The 22976-nt window shown below is 42.3% G+C and overlaps 1 protein-coding gene across 1 annotated transcript in view; it reads left to right on the top strand.

The window, feature by feature from the left end:
- The window catches only part of PRKAA2 (protein kinase AMP-activated catalytic subunit alpha 2), a 63254-nt gene that overhangs the window by 18663 nt on the left and 21615 nt on the right, over positions 1–22976 (top strand). Inside the window, exons 2-4 of the mRNA XM_089656567.1 lie at positions 1621–1762; positions 12971–13064; positions 17516–17660. Coding sequence (XP_089512693.1) covers positions 1621–1762; positions 12971–13064; positions 17516–17660 — 381 coding nt within the window. The remainder of the gene's footprint in view (positions 1–1620; positions 1763–12970; positions 13065–17515; positions 17661–22976) is intronic.

Genomic DNA, 22976 nt, shown 5'->3' with positions numbered 1-22976 from the left:
GAGGGAGGAATAGTGCCCCATCATTGATGTCAGTGGGAAGAATTGTGCCCCATCATTGGTGTCAGTGGGAGGAATAGTGCCCCATCATTGGTGTCAGTGGAAGGAATAGTGTCCCATCATTGGTATCAGTGGAAGGAATAGTGCCCCATCATTGGTGTCAGTGGGAGGAATAGTGCCCCATCATTGGTGTCAGTGGGAGGAATAGTGCCCCATCATTGGTGTCAGTAGGAGGAATAGTGCCCCATCATTGGTGTCAGTGGGAGGTATAGTACCCCATCATTGGTGTCAGTGGGAGGAGACCACTGGGCTGCAGTTTGGAGACCACTGAAATAAATGCATAGATAGATAATATAATAGTCTTCTTATGTTACAGATAGATAGATAGATAGATAGATAGATAGATAGATAATAGATAGATAGAAGATAGATGGTGTGACGGGAGCGACTTTTGGGGGTGGGGGGACCTCTGTATCATCTCCCCAAATCATTATGTTTAACCCACCCTGTGCCTGTTAAGGGTTACAGGGTGTGTATGTGAATGTCTGAGTCCTGTGTATAGTGTGTGTTCCTTTGTCTAGCCCACATGGCTGTCCATTGTCTACTACCATGTGCTACCCCCCATTGTGCTGTGTCTTCCTGTCCAGAGAACTATTATGGGATGTACTGTTTGTATTGGTGTGGGGGTTGGTCAATGTCATTTGCCACATGGTTGCATCTCATTGTTCTGTGTCTGGTTGGATGGGGAGGGGTGATGAGGTGTTTCCTGCCTATACTGTAGCCCTTCCCACTGAGAGGGTGGGCTGATGATGTATTTCCTGTTCCTGGTTGTGTTTCCCCGCCCTCTGTATATATTCTGTGTTTTGTGTAAATAAAGAGTAGTTGGCTTCCTTTTTTAGTAAGAGCTGGGTGTTGTCTTTTTTTCCTGAGGGATTTCGAGGGTGTGGTCCGTGGATGGTGTTCGGACAGGGGAAGTTGTGCTATAACGGAAAAACTCAGTGCAGTCTGGGTTCCGGTTCCGTTACAGATGGATAGATAGATAGAAAGATAGATATGAATAGATAGATAGATAGATATGAATAGATAGATAGATAGATAGATAGATAGATAGATAGAGAGAGAGAGAGAGAGAGAGATAGATAGATAGATAGATAGATAGATAGATAGATAATAGATAGATAGATAATAGATAGATAGATAGATAGATAGATAGATAGATAATAGATAGATAGATAGATAGATAGATAGATAATAGATAGATAGATAGATAGATAGATAGATAGATAGATAATAGATAGATAGATAGATAGATAGATAATAGATAGATAGATAGATAGATAGATATGAATAGATAGATAGATAGATAGATAGATAGATAGAGAGAGAGAGAGAGAGAGATAGATAGATAGATAGATAGATAGATAGATAGATAGATAGATAGATAGATAGGATAAATATAGATTTTTAGGATATAGAGTTAAAGTATTGTTATTATTATTATTATTACTACACAGGATTTATATAGCGCCAACAGTTTGCTCAGCGCTTTATGAGATAAATAGATAATTCTAGGAATAATACAGACAAGGGGGGGCTCTAACAGTCTCCTATCTCTCTTTCCAGTGGGGGAACATCAGCTGACCGGACATAAAGTGGCTGTGAAGATCTTGAACAGACAGAAGATCCGTAATTTGGACGTGGTCGGTAAAATCAAGCGTGAAATCCAGAACCTCAAGTTATTCCGGCACCCTCACATAATCAAGCTGTACGTGTCCCCAGCACACATTGTTCTATCACTCGAAAAGATGATGGAGATATATCTGGGGCTCATGGGGTGGATGTGCGGAAAATAGAGCAGAAGTTGGTCTGTTACCCAGATCACGTCTTATCTCTAAAATGCAACAAAGTATCTGCACTATCCCTTTCCACACAGTGCCAGTGATAGATCCCCTCGGGGGCGGGCACTGTTGTCTGGAGTATTGTGTTTAAATCTCAGATCTGCCCTAAGCCAATCACAGAGGATGACTTGTCCTTGTGAAAGTGTGTACTTGTGAACTACTATGGTGGCACAGAAATACTTATAAAAAATTAATTAACTCCTTCAAATATAATGGTGCATCAACACATAAAACACATACTCAAAATACTGTGTGACAATGAACAAATAAGATATAAAAAAAAAAAAAAAAAATTTTAATCACAATTCAATTAATTACAGCACTGGGAGTTTTTAATATATATCACATCACAATGTATTAATATTTATGTAATATTTATTTAGATTTATTCATTTTATACATATCACACATCACTAAGAAAAATTTCTTTTTAGGAGCGCGACACATCCAATGACTTGTCCTTGGCTTTGCCCACTTGAGGATAGTGAACATAAGAAATGTCCTAGAAAGGAAGAGGGGAAAAAGGACGCTGCTCTGACCACCCGTTAGATCTGATGTGTGGGATGGCCTCAGCCATCCCAACCACAATTTTGACGCATTTCACCCCACCCACCAGGTCTTGATCACAGAGGAGTCCTAGAAAGTTTCAGCGTCAGCAAAGTTATAGGGTGCTTCTACTATGTTCAGCTCCTCATCCTTTGCCGCCTCTTCCACCGCCATTTTTATTGGTAATTACTGGCTGTCAAAATGACAGCCAGGATTTGCTTTGTGTTCCACATCGGGAGCAGCTGTCAAAAGGCAGCCACTATTATGTAAAATGACACTTGCAGATAATCTACAAGTGTCATTGAGCAAATACAATGTGTCAAAGTATTGTTACATTGTATTTATTATTTCATTCATATGTAGATGAACAGTGTGACCTTGTAACTGCGTATTATATCATTTAGAAAAATATAATCAATTTCTCATTAACTCCTTAGTAGTTAAAGTAAAACTAAGGATACGTTCACACATGTGCGTGCCAGGAACGCGTGCAAAATTGCACCTTTTCCCATCATGCTCATAAATGCGCTGTGAAACAAAAAATGGTTCAACATTTTACAGGTTATTTTCTTAGAAAGCAGCCACAGCCTAGGTAGAAAAGCCTGTCCCTTGCCAGCATGCTGCAGAGAGGCCCTTTCTCTGTGTGTGGAAGCAGCGGTCTCTCTGCCGAGACACACCCCTGCCGTCTGACACACCCCTTACTGAGTCAGACCTGTAGCTCAGCAATCGCTAATGCTTATGCTTCCTTGTGTTTGGAAAGCTCAAGTCCTGGCCCAGTGAGGGACGTGTGGGACCTACCTTATTGATGGCAGGCTCTTGGTTATAGCCACAGTCCCCCCCCCCCCCCCCCATTAGGAGCTTATATTGGTTTCAGCTCATACTTGCAATGACAGGTTCCCTTTAACACCACCATTCTCTGTGTATATCCAGGATTGGATCTATACCAGTTGAGCGTAGGCGCCTCCTGTAGAGTCTCTGTGTGTCCTTGTAGACAGGATACAATCTGTTCCAGGATATCCTAAATTACATTTCACACGGAACGGTGTCTCTTCTTACACCACCCACTGCAGGAATAGATGTTTGCTCCTTAAAGGGATCCAATCACACGTGTCTGTAACCATGTACCATGTATCATGAGTAGATTGAATAATGCCTAAACACTTTTGTTCTGTTGTCGAGTAATCAGCAGCGGGAAATTAGCAGTTTTTGTCATTTTCTATTTAAAGGGAAATTATAACTGTGTTAGGCAATTTTATTTTAATTAAAAAATCTTTTACATCCAAAAACTGATTTGTATATATATATATATATATATATATATATATATATATATATATATACAGTTGTGTTCAAAATAATAGCAGTGTGTTGAAAAAAAGTGAATAAAGCTGAAAATCCTTCTAATAGCTTTTATTTCCATCCACACAAATGCATTGGGAACACGACACATTCTATTCCAAATCAAAACATGAAGAAAAATACATCAAATTTGTGTTGTTCCTCTAAATAAATTGAAGAAAAGTGAATATTAGACGGTTCAAAAAAAATGGCAGTATTTGTATTCTTCTTTACAAACTCCAACATTCACTATATAAACTGAGAAATGTTTGAAGATTTTGCTTTCCTTTGAATGACTTCATGAATATTTGGTTGTAGTCGCACTGTTTCTGAGAACTGCTGTACATCTGTGTTGCATGGAGTCACCCAACTTCTGGCCCCTGTGATCAGGTATTCCAGCACAGGATGATTGGACCACATTCCACAGTTCTTCTCTATTTCTTGGTTTTGCCTCAGAAACTGCATTTTTGATGTCACCCCACAAGTTTTCTATTGGATGAAGATCCGGGGATTGGGCTGGCACTCCATAACGTCCATCTTGTTGGTCTGGAACCAAGATGTTGCACGTTTACTGGTGTGTTTGGGGTCGTTGTCTTGTTGGAACACCCATTTCAAGGGCATTTCCTCTTCAGCATAAGGCAGCATGACCTCTTCAAGTATTCTGATGTATTCAAACTGATCCATGATCCCTGGTATGCGATAAATAGGCCCAACACCGTAGTATGAGAAACATCCCCATATCATGATGCTTGCACCACCATGCTTCACGGTCTTCACAGTGTACTGTGGCTTGAATTCAGTGTTTGGGGTCGTCTGACAAACTGTCTCCGCCCACTAGACCCAAAAAGAACAATCTTACTTTCATCAGTCCACAAAATGTTGCGCCATTTCTCTTTAGGCCGGTCAATGTGCTCTTTGGCAGATTGTAACCTCTTCAGCACACGTCTTTTTTCCAACAGTGGGACTTTGCGGGGACTTCTTGCAGATAGCTTGGCTTCACATAGGCGTCTTCTAATTGTAACAGTCCTCACAGGGAACGTCACACCTTCTTTCATCTTCCTGGAGCTGATTGTTGGCTGAGTCCGCGCAATTTTGGATATTCTTCTATCCATTCCAATGGTAGTTTTTCGCTTTCTTCCACGTCTTTCAGGTTTTGGTTGCCATTTTAAAGCATTTGCGATCATTTTAGCTGAGCAGCCGATCATTTTCTGCACTTCTTTATATGTTTTCCCCTCTCCAATCAACTTTTTAATCAAGGTACGCTGTTCTTCTGAACAATGTCTGGAACGACCCATTTTCCTCAGAATTTCAGAGAGAAATGCACTGTAACCAGCATGTACAACATTTGCTGCCTTCCTTCCTTAAATAAGGGCAATAATTGCCACCTGTTTTTCAAAGAATGAATGACCTCACTAATAGAACTCCACACGGCTATTATTTTGAACACGCCCCTTTCAATGAGTGATTCAATGACACAGAATCAGCAGCATGCATGTCATGACTGTTGGGTCTGTTGGATTTCTATGACTCTACTACACCTGCTAGGAAATTATTTGCCATGTAGAAATATCATTTCCACCAAAAACAGTGATTGATCCGGTTAGTGATGTCTGACTGCTATTATTTTGAACACAACTGTATATATATATAAAATATTTTAAAATGATTATTATTTTATTTATTAATTCTTTTTTTTTATTATTTATCCATCAACAAGGTCACATACATAATAGGGGAGACTGTGAGACTGTGTGTGTATTTATATATATATATATATATATATATATATACACAAATATATACTGCTCAAAAAAAATTAAAGGAAGAATTTGTAATCAGAGTCAAGGATCAAGTCAATGACACTCCTGGGATATTGATCTGGTCAGGTAAGTCGCAGAGGGGGTTGTTCATCAGTTTCAGCTTCTTTGGTGTTAATTAAATTAACAACAGGTGCACTAGATGGGCAACAATGAGACAACCCCCAAAACAGGAATGGTTTTACAGGTGGAGGCCACTGACATTTTTTTCCCCTACTCATCGGGAAGGCAGTCGGGATTCTGGAGAGCTGTGGTGGTGAGTCTCTCTCTCTCTAGGGCAGCACAAAACCTAAATACACCACTGCCTGGTGGTCAATCATTGGCCGGGACCATATCAGTCAGATGTCCAGCATGATATTTTTCCCCATTGAGATCTGATAATTTTTTGTAGCAGTATAAATGCTGCTTCAATGGCAAATGCCAATCCAGCTCTATGGTGCCGGGCAGTGAGCACAGGGCCCACTAGAGGATGTCAGGCCCTCAGGCCACGCTCATGAAGTCTGTTTCTGATTGGTCAGAGACAATCACACCAGTGGCCTGCTGGAGGTCATTTTGTAGGGCTCTGGCAGAGCTCATCCTGTTCCTCCTTGCACAAAGGAGCAGATACCAGTCCTGCTGATGGGTTAAGGACCTTTTACGGCCCTGTCCAGCTCTCCTAGAGTAACTGCCGGTCTCCTGGAATCTCCTCCATGCTCTTGAGACTGTGTTGGGAGACACAGCAAACCTTCTGGCAATGACATGTGTTGTGTATTGATGGGCCATCCTGGAGGAGATGGACTGCCTGTGCAACCTCTGTAGGGTCCAGGTATGGCCTCATGCTACCAGTAGTGACACTGACCCTAGCCAAATGCATAACTAGTGAAAAACAGTCAGAAAAGATGAGTAGGGAAAAAAATGCCAGTGGCCTCCACCTGCAAAACCATTCCTGTTTTGGGGGTCATCTCATTGTTGCCCATCTAGTGCACCTGTTGTTCATTTCATTAACGCCACAGCAGCTGAAACTGATGAACAACCCCCTCTGCTACTTACCTGACCAGATCAATATCCCAGGAGTTTCATTGACTTGATGCTAGACTCTGATTATAGTGTTCCTTTCATTTTTTGAGCCGTGTAAATATATACAGTGGGGATCGAAAGTTTGGGCACCCCAGCTAAAAATTTGTATTAATGTGCATAAAGAAGCCAAGGAAAGATGGAAAAATCTCCAAAAGGCATCAAATTACAGATTAGACATTCTTATAATATGTCAACAAAAGTTAGATTTTATTTCCATCACTTACACTTTCAAAATAACAGAAAACAAAAAAATGGCGTCTGCAAAAGTTTGGGCCCCCTGCAGAGTTAATATCTTGTACTGCCCCCTTTGGCAAGTATCACAGCTTGTAAACGCTTTTTGTAGCCAGCCAAGAGTCTTTCAATTCTTGTTTGAGGTATCTTTGCCCATTCTTCCTTACAAAAGTCTTCCAGTTCATTGAGATTTCTGGGCTGTCTGTCACGCACGGCTCTTTTAAGGTCTATCCATAGATTTTCAATTATGTTGAGGTCAGGAGATTGTGAAGGCCATGGCAAAACCTTCAGTTTACGCCTCTTGATGTAATCCCCCGTGGATTTCGAGGTGTGTTTAGGATCGTTATCCATTTGTAGAAGCCATCCTCTCTTTAACTTCAGCTTTTTCACAGATGGCATCAAGTTACCATCCAAAATTTGCTGTCATTTTATTGAATCCATTTTTCCTTCTACTCGTGAGATGTTCCCAGTGCCACTGGCTGCAACACAACCCCAAAGCATGATTGATCCAACCCCATGCTTAACAGTTGGACAGAGGTTCTTTTCATTAAATTCCGTGCCCCTTCTTCTCCAAACGTACCTTTGCTCATTCCGGCCAAAAAGTTCAATTTTAACCTCATCGGTCCACAGAACTTGTTTCCAAAATGCATCAGGCTTGTCTATATGTTCATTTGCAAAGTTCAAACGATGATTTTTGTGGTGAGGAGGTAGAAGAGGTTTTCATCTGATGACTCTTCCATGAAGACCATATTTGTACAAGTATCTCTTTATAGTGGAATAGTGTACCACAACTCCAGTGTCTGCCAGATCTTTCTGGAGGGATTGTGCAGTCAAACGTGGGTTTTGAATTGTTTTTCTCACAATCCTGCGAGCTGTTCTGTCTGATATTTTTCTTGGTCTTCAAGATGTTGCTTTAACTTCCACTGTTCCTGATGACTGCCATTTCTTAATTACATTCCGAACAGAGGATATTGACATCTGAAAACGCTTTGCTATCTTCTTATAGCCTTCTCCAGCTTTGTGAGCGTCAACTATTTTCAGTTTCAGTTTTCTAGACAACTGCTTAGAAGAACCCATGGTGCTGATTGTTGGGGCAAGGTCAGATGAGTCTGGGCATTTAAAACCTTTGAGATTGACATCACCTGGTCTTCCCAGACGATGATTGAGAACAATGCATGACACTGGCAGGTCTCAGCTTGGCAAAGGGGGCAGTGCATGCTATAAATTCTGCAGGGTGCCCAAACTTTTGCAGACGCCATTTTTTTGTTTTCTGTTATTTTGAAAGTGTAAATGATGGAAATAAAATCTAACTTTTGTTGACATATTATAAGAATGTCTAATCTGTAATTTGATGCCTTTTGGAGATTTTTCCATCTTTCCTTGGCTTCTTTATGCACATTAATACAAATTTTTAGCTGGGGTGCCCAAACTTTCGATCCCCACTGTATATATACATGGCGTGTTACATTAAGCGTAGCATGAAAGGCAGCGCTGTCATTCAGAGTGGCATTTCACGAACATGGTGTCACTAATGTTTTGTAAATATGAAATAACACGATCAGAGAGGTGTCAGTCTCCCAACGGCTGCCAATTCCTCGAGACATTCCAAACATCATTAGTGGATATGCCCCCCCAGACCATCACTGACCCACCAACAAAACAGTCATGCTGAACCATGTTACAGGCAGCAGAACGTTCTCCACGGCTTCTCCAGACCCTTTCACGTCTGTCACATGTGCTCAGGGTGAACCTGCTCTCATCTGTGAAAAGCACAGGGGGCCAGTGGTGGACCTGCCAATTCTGGTGTTCAATGGCAAATGCCAATCGAGCTCTATGGTGCCGGGCAGTGAGCACAGGGCCCACTAGAGGATGTCGGGCCCTCAGACCACCCTCATGAAGTCTCTTTCTGATTGTTTGGTCAGAGACATTCACACCAGTGGCCTGCTGGAGGTCATTTTGTAGGGCTCTGGCAGGGCTCATCCTGTTCCTCCTTGCACAAAGGAGCAGATACCGGTCCTGCTGATGGGTTAAGGACCTTCTACGGCCCTGTCCAGCTCTCCTAGAGTAACTGCCTGTCTCCTGGAATCTCCTCCATGCTCTTGAGACTGTGCTGGGAGACACAGCAAACCTTCTGGCAATGACACGTATTGATGTGCCATCCTGGAGGAGTTGGACAGCCTGTGCAACCTCTGTAGGGTCCAGGTATGGCCTCATGATACCAGTAGTGACACTGACCCTAGCCAAATGCAAAACTAGTGAAAAACAGTCAGAAAAGATGAGCAGGGAAAGAAATGTCAGTGGCCTCCACCTGTAAAACCATTCATGTTTTGGGGAATTTCCTTCAAATTGGGCTGGCAGAAAAGCGGACCTGAAAGTGAAGTAGTCCCTTAAAGAGTAACTCCACTTCTGTTAATAAAATAACCCCCCCCCCCGGGTGATCTATGTACATTGCAGGGACTTTCACAAACTTTGTTGCAGATTCCTACCTTTTTGTTATTCTGAAGAAATAGCTGTTTGTTTGTCTGCATCCATGTGCAGAGTGAATGTAAAATTATCAGCTGCACTTTCAGAGCTCTAAGGAGGAAAGCGTCAGGGTCTGCATCCCTTTAGATGTGATTTTCCTTTTGGATTGTCTCACCAGAAATGACATTTTTGTTGCAGGGGATGCCCAAAATCTGACTTGCATCTTAGTGCAGACTTCTGGGAAATTCAGTAAGCCAGTAACACAAATAGGAAATGACCTCCATGGAATTGGAATTACCCTTAAGGACCAGTTCGCACTCTGCCCTAATCTGAATCGCATGGGAATGTGCGTTCCTGTGCGATTCATAAGCAGGCCTATGTGGTGCGATTCCAAGCCCGCCATTTTGGACTATGCGCACTCCCTGGGAGCGCGTGGCACCGCGATCCGGTGCCCGCTGTGTCCTCCAGACACCGATCGCTGTACGGGACCTCTGTGTGAGGTCCTGATCATGTGATCACTGATTGGCCAATTAGTGATCACATGAATAGGAGTAAGTAAGATGTCACTTCTGACATCATTGCTTACTATGTGTGAAATCTGTGAATGATCACAGAGATCACATGGTACAGGGCTATTCACAACAGCCTTGTACCATGTGACAAGCTGTGACCAATCACAGCTCACACAGTAGTTCTCAATGGCTGCAAGAATGCAGCCAGAGAGAAGGAGAAATTATTGCTTTTATAGCCTTTATGGGTGTAAAAGCAATCAGTGTAAAAAAAAATAAAATCTTCATCACCCCCCACAAGTAGTACAGTGTCACCATGGTGACACTGTACTGCTAGGGTGACAGTATGTAAAAAAAACCCCCATAAATAATAATATAAAAAAATAAAATAAAAATGTAAAAAATAGATTTTGAAAAATTATAATTTTTGGTTATAAACTAATTTGGGTTTTCTTTTTTTTTACTAAAAAGATAATTGAATACATTTTGGTCAAGATTTATAAAGAAAGATTATTTATTTGCAAATGTTTATAAGAAAAACGTTTTTTCAACATTTTTGGACTTTTTCATTTATATAGCAAAAAAAAATAAAAATCCCACCAAAATAAAGTTCTATCTGTCTCAAAAAAAATCATATGGGTACAGTGTTGCATGACCGCGCAATTGTCATTCAAAGTGTGACAGTGCTGAAAGCTGAAAATTGGCCTGGACAGGAAGGGGGTGAATGTGTCCGAACTGGAAGTGGTTAACTTTAACTGACCCCCCTCCCCCCCCCAGCATATCATAAGGAATTGTGATTGGAATGCAGTCCGGGAAGCTGCACATGAACGTGGCTTTCCCGCACCGCATTCTAGTGTGAATGAACCCTGTTGAGAAAAAAAAACGTTCCCCTCTGAGCGATCTGTGCACATTGCAGGGATTTTAACAAACTTTGTATCAGATTCCTACCTTTTGTTGCTGTGAAGAAATAGCTGTTTGTTCCACCAGACCGATTGCAGACTCATTCTGAATGGGAGGATCTGGTGCATTGTAATCACCCGGCGCGCTGCCAGTGTTCTGATGAGAAAAGCCGCATCCCTTTTAGAAGTATCTAACCCATGTAGAGTATCTTGCCGAAACTGGAGTACCTATTGCAGGGAATGCCTAAAATCTGACTTGTATCTTAGTGCAGACTTCTGGGAAAATCAGTGAGCCAATCACACATGCAGGAAATGCCATCTGTGTATAGAATGCCTCCAGGTTGAATTTTACAGGAAATTACAGCAACTGCAGATTGAGAAGGAAATTTTATTTTTATAGGGAACATTACAATCTGACTCATGTAGCCCATGTACAGTTGTGTTCAAAATAATAGCAGTCAGACATCACTAACCGGATCCATCACTGTTTTTGGTGGAAATGATATTTCTACATGGCAAATAATTTCCTAGCAGGTGTAGTAGAGTAATAGAAATCCAACAGACCCAACAGTCATGACATGCATGCTGCTGATTCTGTGTCATTGAATCACTCATTGAAAGGGGCGTGTTCAAAATAATAGCAGTGTGGAGTTCTATTAGTGAGGTCATTCATTCTTTGAAAAACAGGTGGCAATTATTGCCCTTATTAAAGGAAGGAAGGCAGCAAATGTTGTACCTGCTGGTTACAGTGCATTTCTCTCTGAAATTCTGAGGAAAATGGGTCGTTCCAGACATTGTTCAGAAGAACATCGTACCTTGATTAAAAAGTTGATTGGAGAGGGGAAAACATATAAAGAAGTGCAGAAAATGATCGGCTGCTCAGCTAAAATGATGGCAAATGCTTTAAAATGGCAACCAAAACCTGAAAGACGTGGAAGAAAGCGAAAAACTACCATTGGAATGGATAGAAGAATAGCCAAAATGGCGCGGACTCAGCCAACAATCAGCTCCAGGAAGATGAAAGAAGGTGTGACGTTCCCTGTGAGGACTGTTACAATTAGAAGACGCCGATGTGAAGCCAAGCTATCTGCAAGAAGTCCCCGCAAAGTCCCACTGTTGGGAAAAAGACGTGTGCTGAAGAGGTTACAATCTGCCAAAGAGCACATTGACCGGCCTAAAGAGAAATGGCGCAACGTTTTGTGGACTGATGAAAGTAAGATTGTTCTTTTTGGGTCTAGTGGGCGGAGACAGTTTGTCAGACGACCCCCAAACACTGAATTCAAGCCACAGGACACTGTGAAGACAGTGAAGCATGGTGGTGCAAGCATCATGATATGGGGATGTTTCTCATACTACGGTGTTGGGCCTATTTATCGCATACCAGGGATCATGGATCAGTTTGAATCCATCAGAATACTTGAAGAGGTCATGCTGCCTTATGCTGAAGAGGAAATGCCCTTGAAATGGGTGTTCCAACAAGACAACGACCCCAAACGCACCAGTAAACGTGCAACATCTTGGTTCCAGACCAACAAGATGGACGTTATGGAGTGGCCAGCCCAATCCCCGGATCTTCATCCAATAGAAAACTTGTGGGGTGACATCAAAAATGCCGTTTCTGAGGCAAAACCAAGAAATAGAGAAGAACTGTGGAATGTGGTCCAATCATCCTGGGCTGGAATACCTGATCACAGGGGCCAGAAGTTGGGGGACTCCATGCAACACAGATGTACAGCAGTTCTCAGAAACAGTGCGACTACAACCAAATATTCATGAAGTCATTCAAAGGAAAGCAAAATCTTCAAACATTTCTCAGTTTATATAGTGAATGTTTGAGTTTGTAAAGAAGAATACAAACACTGCGATTTTTTTGAACCGTCTAATATTCACTTTTCTTCCATTTTTTTAGAGGAACAACACAAATTTGATGTATTTTTCTTCATGTTGTGATTTGGAATAGAATGTGTCGTGTTCCCAATGCATTTGTGTGGATGGAAATAAAAGTATTAGAAGGATTTTCAGCTTTAATCGCTTTTTTCAACACACTGCTATTATTTTGAACACAACTGTATATGTTTTTTTTTTAATCATTTTTCTTTTTCAAGAAAGTGGGGGTTACCCTTTAAACACATTAATTTGTGTAAAGAAAAAAACATCAACCAACTAATTATTGAACAAATATAAATAAATAATAACTGGAATTTGTTCTTTTGAAGGTACCAGGTGATCAGCACTCCAACCGACTTCTTCATGGTGATGGAGTACGTCGCCGGAGGAGAGTTATTCGACTATATATGCAAACATGGCCGGGTGAGTCAGAGCGTGCCCAGCATGCTGGAAAATCTCTGTGCTGTCATTGTCCTGGTGTCCCCGTTGTCTCAATATTCCTACTCAGTGAATTCAAAGATTACCCATAAATAGAATGTAGTTAGTGTGACCACTTCACTGCCTTCCTGCCTATGCCAGTGGTCGGCAAGCCGCGGCTCGCGAGCCACATGCGGCTCTTTACACACATTAATGCGGCTCTTCTGTGTGCCGGGCGCCCGCTCCCCTCCCTCCTCTCGGGCGGCTGCCCCAAAAGTCAGGACTCTGCAGCTAGCCCAGCAATGGGCAAACTACGGCCCGCATACGGCCCGGCGGACCTTTTAATCCGGACCGCGGAGCGTGGCAAACATTGGCTGTCAGGATGTAGGCGGGGCAGCGTGACGAACTCCTCTCCTCTCACAGTCCGCCCTGAAGACCGGAACGGCGCGGGAACACGGCGAGAGGAACGCGCGGAGCAAAGGTAAGTGAATTGATACAATATGGGGAATGAATTACTATAGGGGGGATGAACTACTATATGGGGGATGAATTACTATGGGGGATGAATTACTATGGGGGATGAATTACTATATGGGGGATGAATTACTATATGGGGGGATGAATTACTATATGGGGGATGAATTACTATATGGGGGATGAATTACTATGGGGGATGTATTACTATATGGGGGATGAATTACTATATGGGGGATGAATTACTATATGGGGGATGAATTACTATGGGGGATGAATTACTATGGGGGATGAATTACTATGGGGGATGAATTACTATATGGGGGATTAATTACTATGGGGGATGAATTACTATATGGGGGATTAATTACTATGGGGGATGAATTACTATATGGGGGATGAATTACTATATGGGGGATTAATTACTATATGGGGGATGAATTACTATATGGGGGATGAATTACTATGGGGGATGAATTACTATATGGGGGATGAATTACTATATGGGGGATGAATTACTATGGGGGATGAATTACTATATGGGGGATGAATTACTATGGGGGATGAATTACTATGGGGGATGAATTACTATATGGGGGATGAATTACTATGGGGGATGAATTACTATATGGGGGATTAATTACTATGGGGGATTAATTACTATGGGGGATGAATTACTATGGGGGATGAATTACTATATGGGGGATTAATTACTATGGAGGGTGAATTACTATATGGGGGATGAATTACTATATGGGGGATTAATTAATATGGGGGATGAATTACTATGGGGGATGAATTACTATGGGGGATGAATTACTATATGGGGGATGAATTACTATGGGGGATGAATTACTATATGGGGGATGAATTACTATGGGGGATGAATTACTATAGGGGGGATGAATTACTATATGGGGGATGAATTACTATGGGGGATGAATTACTATATGGGGGATGAATTACTATGGGGGATGAATTACTATATGGGGGATGAATTACTATATGGGGGATGAATTACTATGGGGGATGAATTACTATATGGGGGATGAATTACTATGGGCGATGAATTACTATATGGGGGATGAATTACTATGGGGGATGAATTACTATAGGGGGGATGAATTACTATGGGGAATGAATTACTATATGGGGGATGAATTACTATGGGGGATGAATTACTATATGGCGGATTAATTACTATATGGGGGATGAATTACTATATGAGGGATGAATTACTATATGGGGGATGAATTACTATATGGGGGATGAATTACTATGGGGGATGAATTACTATATGGGGATGAATTACTATGGGGGATGAATTACTATATGGGGGATGAATTACTATAGGGGGGATGAATTACTATGGGGGATGAATTACTATATGGGGGATGAATTACTATGGGGGATGAATTACTATATGGGGGATGTATTTTCAGTTTTAAAAATGTGGCTCTCAAAATAAATATAAATCGTGGTTTTGGCGAGATTTGGCTCAGTTGAAAAAAAAGGTTGCCCACCACTGGCCTAGGCCAACTTGCAGCTTTCAACACTGTCACACTTTGAATGACTGTTGCGCGGTCATGCAGTCATGCAACACTGTATCTATATGACATTTCTATCATTTGTTTTTTAGACAAATAGAGCTTTCTTTTGGTGGTATTTGATCACCTCTGATGTTTTTTTTTTAGTCTTTTGCTAAACGAAAAAAAGACCGAACATTTTGGAGGTTGCACAGATGGGCGCTGATGAGACTGCACTGATGGCACTGGGAAGACATAATGGGGGCACTATGGTACTTATTGGTGTCACAGGGAGACATAATGGTGACTCCAGGGATATAAAATACACTACAATAGGGAGCAGTATAACAAAGGCACTACAAGGTCGTATAAAAAGGTTTTGAGACTAGTTTTGTAACACGCCAACAGATGGCTGTTATGTGTCCCCAGTGCCACCATTATGTCCCCCTAGTGCCATTATGTCTTCCAAGTGACACCAATATGTCTATCCAGGACCATCCTGTCTCCAAAGTGACATCATTATGCCCCCCCCCCGTGCTACAATTATGTTCCTGCCGTGCCACCATTATGTTCCCCCAGTGCTATCCTGTCTCCCAGGTGCTGCCATTATGTCCCCCCCAGGGCCATCCTCTCTCTAAAGTGCCACCATTATGTCCCCAAAGAACCATCCTGTCTCCAAATGCCACCATCATGTCCCCCCAATGCTAACCTGTCTCCCAAGTGCCACCATTATGTCCCCCCAGAGCCATCCTGTCTCCCAAGTGCCACCATTATATCCCCACCAGAACCATCCTGTCTCCCAAGTGCGACCATTATGTCCCCCCAGGGCCAGCCTGTCTCTAAATCGCCAGCATTATGTCCCCCCCAGAGCCATCCTGTATCCCATGTGCCACCATTATGTCTCCCCAGGGCAATCCTGTCTCTTGTGTGTTTGGTGTGTTTTTGCTGGTTTCTCCCTCAAAACAACAGACACCCCCCAAAAATGCAAAACACACTAAAAACATGGCAAAAATGCACATGAAAAAAATGCATCTGGAAAACGCATCAGCCACAGCCTGCATACTGTGAACCAGGCCTACTGGCTACTTTCACACTGCTCCATTGCAGAAACATGGTAGACACGCGTATGTGTTTTTGCCACCTTTCCAGTGCATTTTGCACCTGTCAAAAAGGACACGTGACTCAAAAACCACACCGAAAATGCAACCGTGGATACATTTTTGATGCAGTTTCCATTCATTTTTATGGGGCGATGTGTTTTTGGTTTGTGTGCACCAAAAATGCAGCAAGCAGGACTTTGAAAAGTGCAACTGAGCCGTGTGAAGAGTTCCACAGGATTTAATGGTCAACAGAAGGAAAACTGATCAGTGTGAAAGCAGGTTCAGAGTTCATGGGCCCGCCATGCGTTTTTTTTACTTTAACCACCTCCCATCTGGCCGTTGTATATAAACGGCTGGGCGGTAGCAGTGCAGGATCAGGCGGCCGTTTATAAACAGCCTCCTGCCCCCTGCTTGTGCGCACTCACTGGGAGTGCACAGCACCGCGATCTAGTGCCCGCCGTGTCCTCCGAATACACAGTGGAACACCGATCGTCATACGGGACCTCTGCGAGTTCCCGATCATGTGATCACTGATTGGCCAATCAGTGATCACATGCAGAGTAGTAAGCAAGATGTCACTTCTGACATCATTGCTTACTACGTGTGAAATCTGTGAATGATCACCGAGATCACATGGTACAGGGCTATTCACAACAGCCTTGTCCATGTGACAAGCTGTGACCAATCACAGCTCACACAGTAGTTCTCAATGGCTGCAAGAATGCAGACAGAGAGAAGGAGAAATGATTGCTTTTACAGCCTTTATAGGTAAAAAAAAAAAAAAATCTTCATCACCCCCCACAAGTAGTACAGTGTCACCATGGTGACACTGTACTGCTAGGGTGACAGTATGTACAAAAAACCAACCATAAATAATATAAAAAATATAAAATGTAAAAACAATGTTTAAAAATTATAGTTTTTGGTTATAAAATAATTTGGGTTATTTTTTTTTTAATAAAAAGATAACGGAATAAATTTTGGCCAAGATTTATGATGAAATATTATTTATTTGCAAAATTTGATAAGAAAAACACTTTTTTTCAAAATTTTTGGACTTTTTCATTTACATAGCAAAAAAAAATAAAAATAAAGCTTTATCTGTCTCAAAAAAATGCTAAAAAATTCATACGGGTAGAGTGTTGCATGACCGCGCAATTGTCATTCAGAGTGTGATAGTGCTGAAAGCTGAAAATTGGCCTGGACAGGAAGGGGGTGAAAGTGTCCGGACTGGAAGTGGTTAAATTTATGTCACCCAAATCCAGGCCTTTGCAGCACAGTTATAAATGCGTCCCTGGCATATTTGTAGTCCAGTTTGGCTGTCCACAAAACAAACGTCTCCTCTGCCCCGTCACAGGTGGAAGAACCCGAGGCCCGGCGTCTGTTCCAGCAGATCCTGTCAGCCGTGGATTACTGCCACCGTCATATGGTGGTTCACCGGGACCTGAAGCCTGAGAACGTCCTGCTGGATGCACACATGAATGCCAAGATTGCTGACTTTGGTATGTGAGCGGCCCAGGAACCCAGCCAAGAACAAGGTCGTTGGCTGAAGGTTGTCAGTGTGCAGATCCCTCCCAGAATGCCGCATGCCTGAGCCAGCCGAGCGACCTTCACAAGGCTTCTGAGAGCCTGGAGAACAACACACTGAGAGGCTGAGAAATGTACAGACCCCCCCAGGAGCCAATCAGGAGTTATTATACACTCACCTGGCTGCTGGAGGGTTAAACCTGCTTATAGAGGGTTCAGTCATTACTGATTGGAATGAGCCCAGATATGGAGGGGAGAGAATCTATCCGGGATTGGCTTCTGCAAAACATCCTTTGTATATGAAGCAGCTCAGAAATGACAAAATTATCTATACAGGAAAATGAATACAAATATTTCTCTATCTATCTATCTATCTATCTATCTATCTATCTATCTATCTATCTATCTATTATCTATCTATCTATCTATCTATCTATCTATCTATCTATCTATCTATTATCTATCTATCTATTATCTATCTATCTATCTATCTATCTATCTATCTATCTATCTATTATCTATCTATCTATCAATTATCTATCTATTATCTATCTATCTATCAATTATCTATCTATCTATCTATCTATCTATCTATCTATCTATCTATCTATCTATCTATCTATCTATTATCTATCTATCTATCTATTATCTATCTATCTATCAATTATCTATCTATCTATCTATCTATTATCTATCTATCTATCAATTATCTATCTATCTATCTATCTATCTATCTATCTATCTATCTATCTATCTATCTATCTAACTATCTATTCATATCTATCTATTATCTATCTATCTATCTATTATCTATCTATCTATCTATCTATCTATCTATCTATCTTTCTATCTATTATCTATCTATCTATCTATCTATCTATCTATCTATTATCTATCTATCTATCTATCTATCTATCTATCTATCTATCTATCTATCTTTCTATCTATTATCTATCTATCTATCTATCTATCTATCTATTATCTATCTATCTATCTATTATCTATCTATCTATCTTTCTATCTATTATCTATCTATCTATCTATCTATCTATCTATCTATCTATCTATTATCTATCTATCTATCTATCTATCTATCTATCTATTATCTACAGTGGGGCAAAAAAGTATTTAGTCAGCCACCAATTGTACAAGTTCTCCCACTTACAAAGATGAGAGAGGCCTGTAATTGGCATCATAGGGAGACCTCAACTATGAGAGACAAAATGAGAAAACAAATCCAGACAATCACATTGGCTGATTTGGAAAGAATTTATTTGCAAATTATGGTGGAAAATAAGTATTCAGTGAATATCAATAGTTCATGTCAATACTTTGTTATATATCCTTTGTTGGCAATGACAGAGGTCAGACGTTTCCTGTAAGTCTTCACAAGGTTGGCACACACTGTTGCTGGTATGTTGGCCCATCCTCCATGCAGATCTCCTCTAGAGCAGTGATGTTTTGGGGCTGTCGCTGGGCAACACGGACTTTCAACTCCCTCCAAAGGTTTTCTATGGGGTTGAGATCTGGAGACTGGCTAGGCCACTCCAGGACCTGGAAATGCTTCTTACGAAGCCACTCCTTCATTGCCCGGGCGGTATGTTTGGGATCATTGTCATGTTGGAAGACCCAGCCACGTTTCATTGTCAATGCCCTTGCTGATGGAAGGAGGTTTGCACTCAAAATCTCACGATACATGGCACCATTCATTCTGTCCTGTACATGGATCAGTCGTCCTGGACCCTTTGCAGAGAAACAGCCCCAAAGCATGATGTTGCCACCCCCATGCTTCACAGTAGGTATGGTGTTCTTTGGATGCAACTCAGCATTCTCTCTCCTCCAAACACGACAAGTTGTGTTTCTGCCAAACAGTTCTATTTTGGTTTCATCTGACCATATGACATTCTCCCAATCCTCTTCTGGATCATCCAAATGCTCTCTAGCAAACTTCAGACGGGCCCGGACATGTACTGGCTTAAGCAGGGGGACACGTCTGGCACTGCAGGATTTTAGTCCCTGACGGCGTAGTGTGTTACTGATGGTAGCCTTTGTTACGTTGGTCCCAGCTCTCTGCAGGTCATTCACTAGGTCCCCCCGTGTGGTCCTGGGATTTTTGCTCACCGTTCTTGTGATCATTTTGACCCCACGGGGTGAGATCTTGCGTGGAGCCCCAGATCGAGGGAGATTATCAGTGGTCTTGTATGTCTTCCATTTTCTAATTATTGCTCCCACAGTTGATTAGTTCACACCAAGCTGCTTGCCTATTGCAGATTCAGTCTTCCCAGCCTGGTGCAGGTCTACAATTTTGTTTCTGGTGTCCTTCGACAGCTTTTTAGTCTTCACCATAGTGGAGTTTGGAGTGTGACTGTTTGAGGTTGTGGACAGGTGTCTTTTATACTGATAACAAGTTCAAACAGGTGCCATTGATACAGGTAATGAGTGCAGGACAGAGGAGCCTCTTAAAGAAGAAGGTACAGGTCTGTGAGAGCCAGAAATCTTGCTTGTTTGTAGGTGACCAAATACTTATTTTTCACCATAATTTGCAAATAAATTCTTTCCAGATCAGCCAATGGGATTGTCTGGATTTGTTTTCTAATTTTGTCTCTCCTAGTTGAGGTCTACCTATGATGCCAATTACAGGCCTCTCTCATCTTTGTAAGTGGGAGAACTTGCACAATTGGTGGCTGACTAAATACTTTTTTGCCCCACTGTATCTATCTATTATCTATCTATCATCTATCTATCTATCTATCTCTCTATCCATCCAACTATAATCTTTCTATCTATCTATAGATATATTGCCAGAAGTATTTGCCCTGCCCTCCCAGTCATGTGATTCAGGTGTTCCAATCCCCTCCATGGACACAGGTGTATACAATCATCCCCTAGGCATGCAGACGGCTTCTACAAACATTGGTGAAAGAATGGGTCGCTCTCAGGAGCTCAGTGGCTCCAAGCGTGGTCCCGTGATAGGTGGTCACCTGTGCAATAAGTCCATCCGTGACATTTCCTGGCTACTAAATATTCCACGCTCAACTGTTAGTGGGATTATAACAAAGTGGAAGCCACTGGGAACAACAGCAACTCAGCCACCAAGTGGTAGGCCACGTCACATGACAGGGCGGGGTCAGCGCATGCTGAAGCGCACAGTGCGCAGAAGTCGCCAACTGTCTGCAGAGTCAATAGCTAAAGACCTCCAAACTTGGTGTGGCCAGGAGAACGGTACTTGCCTGACTGCATTGGGCCAAGTGTAAAGTTTGGTGGAGGGGGGATTATGGTGTGGGGGTGTTCCTCAGGGGTTGGACTTGGCCCCCTAGTTCCAGTGAAGGTAACCCTTAAGGCGACATTTTGGAAAATTTCATGCTCCCAATTTGTGGGAAGAGTTTGGGGATGGCCCCTTCCTGTTCCAACATGACTGCGCACCAGTGCACAAAGCAAGGTCCATAAAGACATGGAGGAGCCAGTTTGGGGTGGAGGAACTTGACTGTCCTGCACAGAGTCCTGACCTCAACCCCATAGAACACCTTTGGGATGAATTAGAGCGGAGACTGCGAGCCAGGCCTCCTCCCCCGACATCAGTGCCTGACCTGACAAATGTGCTTCTGGAAGAATGGTCCAACCTTCCCATAGACACCCTCCTAAACCTTGTGGACGGCCTTCCCAGAAGAGTTGAAGCTGTTATAGCTGCAAAGGGCGGGGCCAACTCAATATTGAACCCTACGGACTAAGACTGGGAGGCCATGAAAGGTCATGTGTGTGGAAAGGGCGGGGCCAACTCAATATTGAACCCTACGGACTAAGACTGGGAGGCCATGAAAGGTCATGTGCGTGGAAAGGGTGGGGCCAACTCAATATTGAACCCTACGAACTAAAACTGGGGGGCCATTAAAGTTCATGTGCATGAAAAGGCCAGCCAATACTTTTGGCAATATAGTGTATATATATTTGTTTTGGAGGAAATAGGAAATAAATATTTTTATTAATTGTATGTATTAAAAATTATATTTTAGATGACATTTTGTTTTTGGGGTGGGGAGGTTGTTATTGCGGTCTGTGCCCCCACTGGGCAGATTGGCTTCCTCTATTTGCTCTGGTGACCAACATCCCTAGGACTAAAGTTAGAAGACCAATCTAAAACTGTTGTCACCTGAACCTGAGTGGAGATGAAATCTTCCTGTGCCGATCCCTGTCCTGGTGACAAAGGCCTAGAAAGGGAATTTTGCTTGACTCTGAAGAAGTTATATTCCCATTTACTGTTACATCTAGGACCAGGGGTGGACTGACAACTCATGGGGGGGGGGCAATAGGGGATCATGGGGCCCCTGCGTCCTTGCCCAAACTCAAAAAAGCCTATGAAAATGGTACCAGGGGCATCTCATGGGGCCCCCTACTAACCCCCGGCCCTTGGGCAGTGCCCAAGTTTCCAAATGGTCAGTCCGCCCCTGTCTAGGACACAATTGTCCCTAAAGCAAGAGGCGAGGGGGAAATCTCGCCAGTGGAGACACCTGTTCTGGGGACACTTGTCTCACTTTGAGAGATTTCCTCTAACTTCCTGTCTTATCTCTGAGATTGGAAGTGAAGAGAAATTTCCATAATGGGACACAGACAGTAAAGCTTTTTTTTTTCATTTTGGACGGTGGTTGGAAGGGAAGGATTAGAAGAGTTAGTCCCATGTACACGGGACACTTCTGAACGATAAAAACTGACTGCTGGAAAACGTAGGTTAAAAAAACGTCCGTTTACCTGCGTTTTCATAACGCGTTTATGTGCTTTTGCGTTTAGAAGCGTTTTTAAAGAGAAGCACAGGAGAACCTCCCAAATGCCCAGAATGCACTGAAAAGTGGTAAATTATTAACTATTTCAGACTGTTTCAGAGAAATACAGAGAGTAGAAGCAGAGATAGCAGTATGTGTAGAGATTAGTTTAGGTGTGAGTTGCTCATTAACATTTCTCTTGTTTCCAAGGGTGGGAAAGGTGTCTGGTGGGGGGAATCATTAAGGCCACCTGGCAGGGGGTCCTCATGAGGAATTTGAGGTGTGAATGGTCATTAACATATCTTTTGTTTCCAAGGATGGGAGAGGTCTGAGGTGTGAATGTTCATTAACATATCTTTTGTTTCCAAGGGTAGGAGAGGTCTGAGGTGTGAATGGTCATTAACATATCTTTTGTTTCCAAGGGTGGGAGAGGTCTGAGGTGTGAATGGTCATTAACATATCTTTTGTTTCCAAGGGTGGGAGAGGTCTGAGGTGTGAATTGGTCATTACAAGGTGTGACAAGCTTGGGAGGAACAT

Source organism: Staurois parvus, unplaced genomic scaffold (assembly GCF_062004578.1).
Source record: "Staurois parvus isolate SC_StPar_1 unplaced genomic scaffold, SC_StPar_1.0 ptg000917l, whole genome shotgun sequence".
NCBI classification, from domain to species: Eukaryota; Metazoa; Chordata; class Amphibia; order Anura; family Ranidae; genus Staurois; species Staurois parvus.
This window is presented reverse-complemented; position numbering and strand designations above follow the sequence as displayed.